Source organism: Salvelinus fontinalis, chromosome 23 (genome assembly GCF_029448725.1).
Source record: "Salvelinus fontinalis isolate EN_2023a chromosome 23, ASM2944872v1, whole genome shotgun sequence".
NCBI classification, from domain to species: Eukaryota; Metazoa; Chordata; class Actinopteri; order Salmoniformes; family Salmonidae; genus Salvelinus; species Salvelinus fontinalis.
The window spans coordinates 16,754,624-16,765,231 of NC_074687.1; the positions used below are offsets into that span (position 1 = coordinate 16,754,624).

At 42.1% G+C, this 10,608-nt stretch overlaps 1 protein-coding gene across 1 annotated transcript in view; it reads right to left on the reverse strand.

Annotated features, from left to right (window-relative positions):
• Window positions 1-239: 239 nt before the first annotated feature.
• The window catches only part of chmp2ba (charged multivesicular body protein 2Ba), a 12,751-nt gene continuing 2,382 nt past the window's right edge, over window positions 240-10,608 (reverse strand). Inside the window, exons 2-6 of the mRNA XM_055878062.1 lie at window positions 8,693-8,784; window positions 6,596-6,790; window positions 5,529-5,631; window positions 5,178-5,284; window positions 240-3,414 (exon numbers count right to left, since the gene is read on the reverse strand). Coding sequence (XP_055734037.1) covers window positions 3,301-3,414; window positions 5,178-5,284; window positions 5,529-5,631; window positions 6,596-6,790; window positions 8,693-8,784 — 611 coding nt within the window. The 3' untranslated portion in view covers window positions 240-3,300. The remainder of the gene's footprint in view (window positions 3,415-5,177; window positions 5,285-5,528; window positions 5,632-6,595; window positions 6,791-8,692; window positions 8,785-10,608) is intronic.

The window sequence follows — 10,608 nt, forward strand, 5'->3', positions numbered from 1 at the left end:
ATGAAGCCGTGAGGCACTACAGACACTGAGAGTGTCCTGACGTAATGAGCTCTACATGTTCATTTACGGCCTGTGGTTTATATGGCTCCAGTGAGAGGGAGGCTGTGTATGACTGTAGCCTCAGCTACATGTTGCTGCACCTCTCTGCCATGTCTGTCACTTCTACTGTTGCCTGTCCCCTTCAATCACTAAATAAAAACACCATTGATGTGAAGTGTGAAGGTTGTTTGAGCAGCAGATAGTACATGAAGCGATTTTATTCATTATAAAAGCCATCATCAAGCCTAAACAGTAGAACAGTAGAACTGTACAAACACAGAGGATACATACATACATACATTAGGTAAATCAACCTTCATTGATTTACATTTCCTGTTTGGAAAATTGCACCACAAATCAAGATGGAAAGTAATGTAAAAGACAGTATACCAGTGTCAATTCTTTCCAGTAACAAGCATTAACACAATCATTTTAGCATTCAGTGTTATACCAGTCTCAATGCTTTCCAGTAACAAACATTAACACAATCATTTTAGCATTCAGTGTTATACCAGTCTCAATGCTTTCCAGTAACAAACATTAACACAATCATCTTAGCATTCAGTGTTATACCAGTCGACATTCGAAAACCACAAAGGACCATGAGAGAACATTCTCGGTTGCATTAAATGCTGTTTAGCTGCCATTTCACAATATGTCATTGTCTTCTAACCTGCTCAACAGCCCGGTGGAGAGAACTACAGGAAGACAAAACCATTAGTGTCATCTTCACAAACTATTTGTCCACTCTAGTGTGTGTGGTTTAAGCAAATAGCTTAAACAACAGATACGGTAACTGCACAGCAGCCGAGATAAAGAGAGAGATGAGGACAGACAGACATACTACTGGTTCCATCCCACATCAGAAAGACAGGACACACAGACAGACATCTTCAAATTAGAGTACAACTCAGTTGTACAAAACAAGCAATTAAAAGTAACCATTACTTGAAATATCAAGTTTATGATTATTAGTTTGAATTCGCATTAGATTATATTTTGTCAAATTGAATCTATAGTTGAAGTCGGAAGTTTACATACACCTAAGGCAAATACATTTAAACTCAGTTTTTCCCAATTCCTGACATTTAATCAGAGTAAAAATTCCCTGTCTTAGGTCAGTTAGTACACCACTATTTTAAGAATGTGAAATGTCCAAATAATTGTAGAGAATTATTTATTTCAGCTTTTATTTATTTCATCACATTCCCAGTGGGTCAGAAGTTTACATACACTCAATTAGTATTTGGTAGCATTGCCTTTAAATTGTTGAACTTGGGTCAAACGTTTTGGGTAGCCTTCCACAAGCTTCCCATAATACGTTTGGTGAATTTTGGCCCATTCCTCCTGACAGAGCTCGTGTAACTGAGTCAGGTTTGTAGGCCTCCTTGTTTGCACACGCTTTTTCAGTTCTGCCCACAATTTTTCTATTGGATTGAGGTCAGGGCTTTGTGATGGCCACTCCAATACCTTGACTTTGTTGTACTTAAGCCATTTTGCTACAACTTTGGAAGTATGCTTGGGGTCATTGTCCATTTGGCAGACCCATTTGCGACCAAGCTTTAACTTCCTGACTGATGTCTTGAGATGTTGCTTCAATATATCCACGTAATTTTCCTACATCATGATGCCATCTATTTTGTGAAGTGCACCAGTCCCTCCTGCAGCAAAGCACCCCCACAACATGATGCTGCCACCACCGTGCTTCACGGTTGGGATGGTGTTCTTCAGCTTGCAAGCATCCCCCTTTTTCCTCCAAACATAACGATGGTCATTATGGCCAAACAGTTCTATTTTTGTTTCATCAGACCAGAGGACATTTCTCCAAAAAGTACCATTTTTGACCTCGTGCAGTTTTTAATGGGGGTTTTGAGCAGTAGCTTCTTCCTTGCTGATCGGCCTTTTAGGTTATGTCAATATAGGACTCGTTTTACTGTGGATATAGATACTTTTTGCCTGTTTCTTCCAGTATCTTCACATGGTCCTTTGCTGTGGTTCTGGGATTGATTTGCACTTTTCGCACCAAAATACATTCATCTCTAGGAGACAGAACGCGTCTCCTTCCTGAGCGGTATGACGGCTGCGTGGTCCCATGGTGTTTATACTTGCGTACTATTGTTTGTACAGATGAACGTGGTACCTTCAGGCGTTTGGAAATTGCTCCCAAGGCTGAACCAGACTTGTGGAGGTCTACAATTGTTTTTCTGAGGTCTTGGCTGATTTCTTTTGATTTTCCCATGATGTCAAGCAAAGAGGCACTGAGTTTAAAGGTAGGCCTTGAAATACATCCACAGGTACCCCTCCAATTGACTCAAATGATGTCAATTAGCCTATCAGAAGCTTCTAAAGCCATGACATCATTTTCTGGAATTTTCCAAGCTGTTTAAAGGCACAGTCAACTTAGTGTATGTAAACTTCTGACCCACTGAAATTGTGATACAGTGAATTATAAGTGAAATAATCTGTCTGTAAACAATTGTTGGAAGAATTACTTGTGTCATACACAAAGTAGATGTCCTAACTAACTTGACAAAACTAGTTTGTTAACAAGAAATTTGTGAAGTGGTTGAAAATCGAGATTTAATGACTCCAACGTAAGTGTATGTAAACTTCCGACTTCAACTGTATGTCCCTAACGGATACGCAGTTTGGTCAAGCCGATTCCATAGATTCTCATGCAAAATGTTTATTAGTGAAAAAGTCAAGCATTGTCAGTAGTTCTTAGAGTTAATGTAAGTGGTACTAGACAGACACATCGTCAGTAGTTCCTAGAGTTAATGTAAGTGGTACTAGACAGACACATCGTCAGTAGTTCCTAGAGTTAATGTAAGTGGTACTAGACAGACACATCGTCAGTAGTCTGACATCCCCAGCGTCTATAGTACTGTACCTAAAGATGTGATTGCACAAAAAAACATAATTACTTCATCCTTCCACAGGATTGGTCCTTCCAAAATATCATGTATACATTGAAGTCACCGGAGTCAAATCTCGGTATCATTAAATCTCGGTATGTACATAAATATCCCATCCTTCAGCAGATTGTAGTTTGGGTCATAATAAGACATTCTATTATTCCATAATTTAGTCACTACATATTCATAACCAGCCACAGTCTCCCAGTCTCCGACACATGGACCACCAGCCTGCAAGTACACAGACCTAGCCCATGGTGTGTGTGTGTGTGTGTGTGTGTGTGTGTGTGTGTGTGTGTGTGTGTGTGTGTGTGTGTGTGTGTGTGTGTGTGTGTGTGTGTGTGTGTTAGTCCACTCCCAGTGCTCTGAGCTGTCTCTCTATCTCATCGTCAGAGATCTGTGTTTTCCGTTTAGGAGAGGCAGTGGGGAGATTCTTCCCTGCTGCTGGGGCTCTCACCATCTGAAACACACAAACATTGCAACAGGTTAACACTGGCACTCTGCTTACAACCAGGGCTGATCATTGCTGTTCTGCTGCTCTAGGCAAGACCAAAAAATTCCGCCCCCACAAAACTAGAATAGTTCCAGTAGGCAAAATTACTTTGAAAAGACATCTTTCCGAGACGTTGAAGTTAGGTTAAATGTAGGTTCTGATTAAAAGGTGAAAAGGTAGTTTCTGTATGTTTAAAATACATGTTTTCCAGGACGTTGAAAAGGTGTCTTTTACGGATGTTGAAAAATAAAATTTCCCGGAGGTTGAAATCAGGTTCATTTTTGGTTCTGAATGTAATTTATAGACGTCTATGTTTGGGCCAAATCAAGGCTGGTCCAGACTGGACAACATCTGGACCAAACATAGACGTCTATGATCGGTTCAGATTTGTCCCGGATCGGATGAAAAATCAATGTCTGTGGACATTGAAATCCGTGCTTACTGAGATATAGCCTACGGTGTTGCCTGAAATGTCATTTTATGAATGCCCATCTGTGGTAAGCCTACTGATTGTAAAACACACACAAAAAAGACATCCAAAAGATGGGGTGTAGCATACCATGTCAGCCCACAATGGAATTTTATGAATGCCCATCCATGTGGTAGGCCCACCATTAGCTGTATTAGTCCTGATCCCTGTGACAAATCAATTTGGCTAATTAAGCTCTGAATATCAGCTACCCAACTTTATCAGGAGTTATCATGAGCCTATTTGCAATGTGTTTACATATTGCAACAAACCATAAAAAGTATGTTCTTTTCCGCTATGATCACCTTGTCAAAAATTGAAGGATACAAACTTGAAACCACTGATCATGACAACTCCTGGAAAACAGTTGTGATTGTCCATTGCACTTTGACCTGTCCTGTTTTTAGGATATGTTGTCTGATAACATGACAGCGCATTTTTTATTTGATTGAGCGCCATTTAGGTTAGGCATGACGTAAAAAGTCTCATTACATTGTCATCCATTTTATCTCCAGTCTGTAAGCTACAGAAAAGGATGGACATGTTTTATGTTAGATAATTTTTTTGACAGAACGTTGGTGGAGCGCAGCAGAGATGCATCTCTCCAACAGCACCCTGGAGAGGCGCGGGGAACGGACAAGCAAATATTTTGACAAAGTGGGCACTGCTTATCACACGGCAGCGTCAAAATGACACTGGTTGAGAGAAATTGTCATTGTTTTAGGGCAACATTATGTGAGGTTTTATGTGTTGTTGGAGGTGCGTCTTGGTCAGTTTAGCTCAGACAATGGCGCCCTTTTCAATCTGCCACCACAAGTGGCTGCCTAATCCTGCCTAATGAGCGGACCGGCCATGTTTACAACACACATAGTACAGTTGCTCTTCTGCATTGAGAGCGGTGTGGTGTAGTAACACATGTTGTCCCCCAGGGGGAGTGGTTTCTCTGCCAGATGGGGACAGCCACTAACGACCTCTCATATATCATCACGCACAGGCAGACTACAGGCACAACCCAACCCGGCTACCTCCCCATACAGCACATATTGACAGACATGCAGGCACAATCTACAGACTACCTTCCCATAAGAACAGGCAGGCTAAGGGCCATCCCCCTCTCCTCCAGCTGCCTGTCTGTCTGCTACACCACACAGCATCCAGATGGAAGAAGGCTTTGAGATGGTATAGGACTATCTCTTACCTTTTCAGAGGACTGCTTATAGAGGGAAGTGACTGTGGTATGGTATAGGGCAGTATATCTTACCTTTCCAGATATCTCAATGCCAATCTCATCCAGAACCTGGTTTACAATGTCCTGAGATTCTTCCTCGTCACCTGACTCGTCAAATATCTCATCTAACGTATCGTTGACTGGAGGGATGAAGGGACAGGAGTAAACAGGAAGGGGGAGGGGCAGACAGAGAGAGGTAGAGACAGAGGTATTAGTCAGTTTACCGTTAAAAGCTGTGAGTTAACAGGTCTTTGAAACACCAGGCAAACACATTGATCTGCATGGAGTTTTTGGTTTGGACTTGACAGTTTTTTTTCTGTTAGTATTGTGCATCTTTTAAATATTTAAATCCTCGGCCAAGGAGCCAATGACAGCAGCTCTTACTCATGTCCTCTGTCATGCCCATCTTCATGTTCTCCTTCTGGAAGTCCTGCATGGTCTGGAGGGTCTTCTGAGGATCCATCTTCTTGTTCACAGTCTGCATCGTCTTGACAACACACAGACATACAAGAGTTACGACACAAATACTACTACACCATACTGCACAGACAATACACAACTCCCAGAGCATGTAGGCACATTAACAACACCAAGGGATTCTACCTCTCCTTCCTGTGTGTTGACTCAGCCATGGCCTAGTTTCACTCGAGCCTAAAACAGCCAAACGAGCTGCACACACTGCCTCTAATTAGATGTCATTTGCATATTGTTCCCAAACTGTTTGAGAGTGTGTCCCTGTTTCTAGAGGTTTCTCTGCAGCTGCATACTGGTGTGTGTCTATACATAGAGGCTGGTTTGGGGTTTTTGGTGAAAAGTTTGAATTTTCTCCTCCACAATGAAGACAAATGGTCGTACCCAGAGTAGCAGGACCCATAGGAGGATACACAACACACACATTCAGTTACATTCTACCACCTCAGAATGGTGAGCTGTTGTCCCTAAAACACAGCGAGCTGTTTTCCCTAAACACGTTAATTTCATCACTTTGTTTCAGCTAATCACCATCCTGATTATGATTTATTAACAGACAGCTTTGATTTAGAAAAAAAAGATTGATCATTAATACATGAATAACAACATTAACAAATACTTAGTGACTGTAACTAGTTCACGGTCCAAGCTCTAAACACGATGAGCTAAGATGTGTACGGATGTCATCTGCGTGTCTGAGCTGTATACAGGTGTAGGATCTCCACCCAGTCAGACAAACATTACCATCCTGAGGGGATGACAGGAAATAATAGACAGACTAAGAGACTAATTATTACACACTAGGGAGGAGAAGAATCCTTTGAACTGTTCTGCTGTTTTTGGAGAAGCTGTTTGAATGTTTTAACTGGGTTAGTGGGCCCGCTTTTGGCCTCAATTACCCAGACACACAGAAACACATAGATGTATGTGCGGAGCTACTACACAGAAAACGCTCTAACTTGGTGTATGGTGCTCTTTACCTTAGCCGTAGCAGACATGGCTCCAGCCATCTTCATCTGGGAGTTCATGACCTTGGTCTGTGTAGACATGGAGGTGACCTTTGAACTGACGGCGTAGGTCCTGTTCTTCTGCTTCCTCAGCTGCACCAGCTGCTTGGCCAGGATCTTACAGGCTTCCCGGTTCCCAGACTTAGCCATCTTCTTTATCTCCATCTCCTAGGAGGGAAGGAACAGGAGCAGAATTATCAAGGAGGAGCTTCTGACTGGCTTTAAATCAGGAAACCTCACTACACTCATACTGTTTACATAAATACATGCACATACTGTATACAATGCATATACATCAGGTTCCCCAGAGAGCCCTGTTAGAGTATAAACAGTGTAAATAGTATGATTTGGCAATGGTTTAAACACCTGAGAGCTACCAGCCTCTCTTAGCTTCGATAAACACATGAAATCAGCCTCTCCCCCTGAGGAAACACACACCGCAAGGCTGTACATGTCCCCTGGGAAACAGTACAGATTCAGCTGCAGCCCTGGGTGTCTGTGTTTATGTGTTTGTGTGTTTGTTCTGAAGAGCCAGACCTGAAAACAATTATTTATTAATGATTATCATTACAGTTTACAGGATTAATACTCCCAAATGCTCCACCCCTTCCCTCTGCCAGTGTGTATGAGGGTTAAACTGCCATTAGGCAGATAAGTGCTGCGTAGGGTGGAGAGGAGCTGAGGGAAGGAGCTGAATGTGAAGTGCTCTCCTCAGGTAGAGAACTCCGGTAAACAGCTGAGGAGGCTCATTACATAACCCTCAGAGATACACACAGGTGGTGTCTGTCTGCTTGCTAACTATATTCATGTTAAGAATAGACAGAAAATATAAGACCTAAGCATCTTAATAATTATGCGTATATTTAATATCTGCCATTTGGCAAAAATGATGCTGTAAATATTTAACAATGGGAATCTAGGCTGAGTTTCAGTGTTGACTGACTGGGATGATGAGTGTTGCTGATGTGAGCTTACTACTGATGTTCTACTGCCAGAGAGAGAGCGAGAGAGCGAGAGAGAGAGAGAGCTACAACTGACAGATAGATGATGCCATCACACAGGGTAACAATGTACATAGAGACAGACTGATCTAATGTTCACTGGACAAGGGCAATATTTCAGCTAGATAAGTGACAAAACATGTTCCTTTTCATGTGAATAATGAACTTAGTTGTTGTATAGAATACATTGGCTATAAATTCAAATCATTACACACACAGTGCTGAATAATATAGATCCTATATCTGGTTGAAACTATGTTGCTGTGTTTTTGGGGCGCGTGCTGAAAGACCCAGTAGTCTCTGTGTTAGTGACAATAATGTGAACATCAGTTGTGTTTTTGGGGCGCATGCTGAAGGACCCAGTAGTCTCTATGTTAGTGAGTCTAATAATAATGATAATATAATAATAATAATAATAATAATAATAATGGTAATAATAATACTGTGCAACTACAGCAGCCCCAGCAGAGGAAGAGCAAACAGAGACCGGGAAAGCTGTGTGTGTGTGTGTGTGTGGTGTGGTGTGGTGTGTGTGTGTATGTGTGGGTGTTAAACTGTAAAATAGGTCACTACCTCTTCTTAGAGAATTTTTTTTCTCTCCCCCAGACCAACAAAAATAGTAACTAGATTAATTGAGAGAAATATTAATGAGTAATAAAAAGCTGGTCCCTTGGGAGGCAATTCTGTCCTGTGTGATGTTTACTTAAAACAACAGCGAGACACCACTCTTCCTTTCATTTTCTGACATAGGATGAAATGGAGGGGAAATGTTGTATTCTGCTGTTCACACAGCCCTGTCATGACTCTGTGTTCTACCGCCTCTCTACCCTGTAGCTATCTACCTGTCCAATCCTGTCCTTTCTATCCCAGCCATTAGCGAAGCCGCCTGTAGGCCTATCAGACAGCGCAGGAAAGGGATGTGAGTTGAGGTAGGGGGTAGGATGGAGCAGGATTAGCCTACAGTCATTTACACACGTTTGATGCAATCAGCAGCAATCTACAGAAAAGGTACTACTAAAACCTGCCTCTGTCCTACCAGCACTTCATAGGGTGTGTGTGTGTGTCTCACCATTTGTTTCTCTTGTTTCTCCAGAGCAGCTCTGTCTCTAGTGATCTGTCTCTGAGTACCACGAAGCTCCTTAGTCTGTTCCTTTATAATATCTGAGAAAGAGAGAGAAAAATGTTTACGCCACAAACATGCACAGTTATTGAATCAAAATGATTTATGACATACAGCTCAGTCATACAGTTATGCTGGGCATTGAGCTACGCTTTCTGTAAAAGCTATAGAAGCACGGTACCATTCTGGGGTAGTAGACCGGGACAATAGCTCTAGACTAGACATTCCTCATTAACAGGGCTGAGCCTGGAATCTAAACCATCCCTGCCTCACTAGCCATTACCCCGATAGAGCGTGTGTATAACACAGTCCGACCCAAACGCCATGCTCCAAATACCAGACTCAACTTCTAAACGATAGAACTGGATTATTTCTTAAAGTACAGAGGGACCAACACTAAAGAGAGCTCAGCATCCAACTCTTATAGTTCAGATAAAACCAGTCTAAAAACAGCCCTTCATAACATAGTATTTATACTTTTACAAACATAGGCAGGGTAAACTGTGGCAGAGGTGTGGACTCGAGTCACATGACTTGGACGAGTCAGACTCAAGTCACAAATATGATGACTTGCAACTCGACTTTGACACCAATGACTCGTGACTTGACCTTGAGCCTTATGACTCGACCTGACTTGATCTCTCCCCAAGCGCAAATGTAAAAAATTATGCTATAAAAAAAAAAAGTGTGCAGCGCATCAACTCTTCATTTAACGGATTAAAGTTTGAATCGGACAGCAGCCCATCAAATTGTGCCAGCTGAGAAATAGCTGTGCGTGGCTATGCAGAGGAACGTCGGCGGGTGAATTCAGACGGAGCCCTTGGAAAGATGATACCCCAAAATATTATTTTCGGATATACAGACTACGCTGTAGTCAACAAAAAACAGACTGCAACTTGCAAAACATGCGGGAAGAAAATTACAGACGGAGGCGCAACAACTTCCAACTTTGTTCGACATTTGAAGCTGCACAAAGAACGGCAGCCCACAGCTATATATTTTATTTATTTACTGGTGCATCATGTAGGCTAACGTAACATTAAATCAATGAGCCTCCACACAGTCTAGTCAGTGCGGGAACGTGATCATTGCCCCCAAGATTGAGCTACAACTGGCTAGGCAGTTGGTAGCCTAAATCCTGCCTGATGTTACTGGTGTTCCTAAAACCATTGACATACGTTAGCCTACTGTAACCACACAGAGAGGGTGTGTGGGGTGGGTGGCTGTGGGTGTGTTAAGGTTGGGCGATTGTGTAAAAGCATTCATGATTTGCGTAAATGTAATATACTAACTATTACTCTTGTTAAAATGTATGAAATGGTATTACATTTGGTGAAGAGCACATTATGACTTGTTTAGGACTCGAAACTCAAAGTTAAGGACTTGAGACTCGACAGTCTTGACTTGAGACTTGAGTGCTAAGACTTGAGACTTACTTGTAAAACAATGACTTGGTCCCACCTCTGCTATGTGGTGTCTTGTTTGAACGGTTTCCAATAAAAACACACCAGGCTCCTGACTTCATACATATAACAGCAATAAAAACAACAAATAAGAATCAATGTTTTAAGGCAGGATATAACCCTTGAAGTGTAGCATCAAGGGGACTTTATTGAAGTGAAGAAGAGAGGGCATGCATGAAGAAAGTCATACAGGAGCAGTCCCTAAAACACACACCCGGCAGTGGATTAAGATTTTGTGGGAGAGCACGCACAGCTGTGAATGTGTCTCGGCCATCCCAGCTCCTGTATTAGGGTAGAGGACACAGTCCCCTACACTGCTATTAGCCAGAGATTCACCCTACAGTGGAGTGGGTACCAGTAGCTCTAACACCAGCCTCTAAATTCAGCCTCTGTTGACCCTCT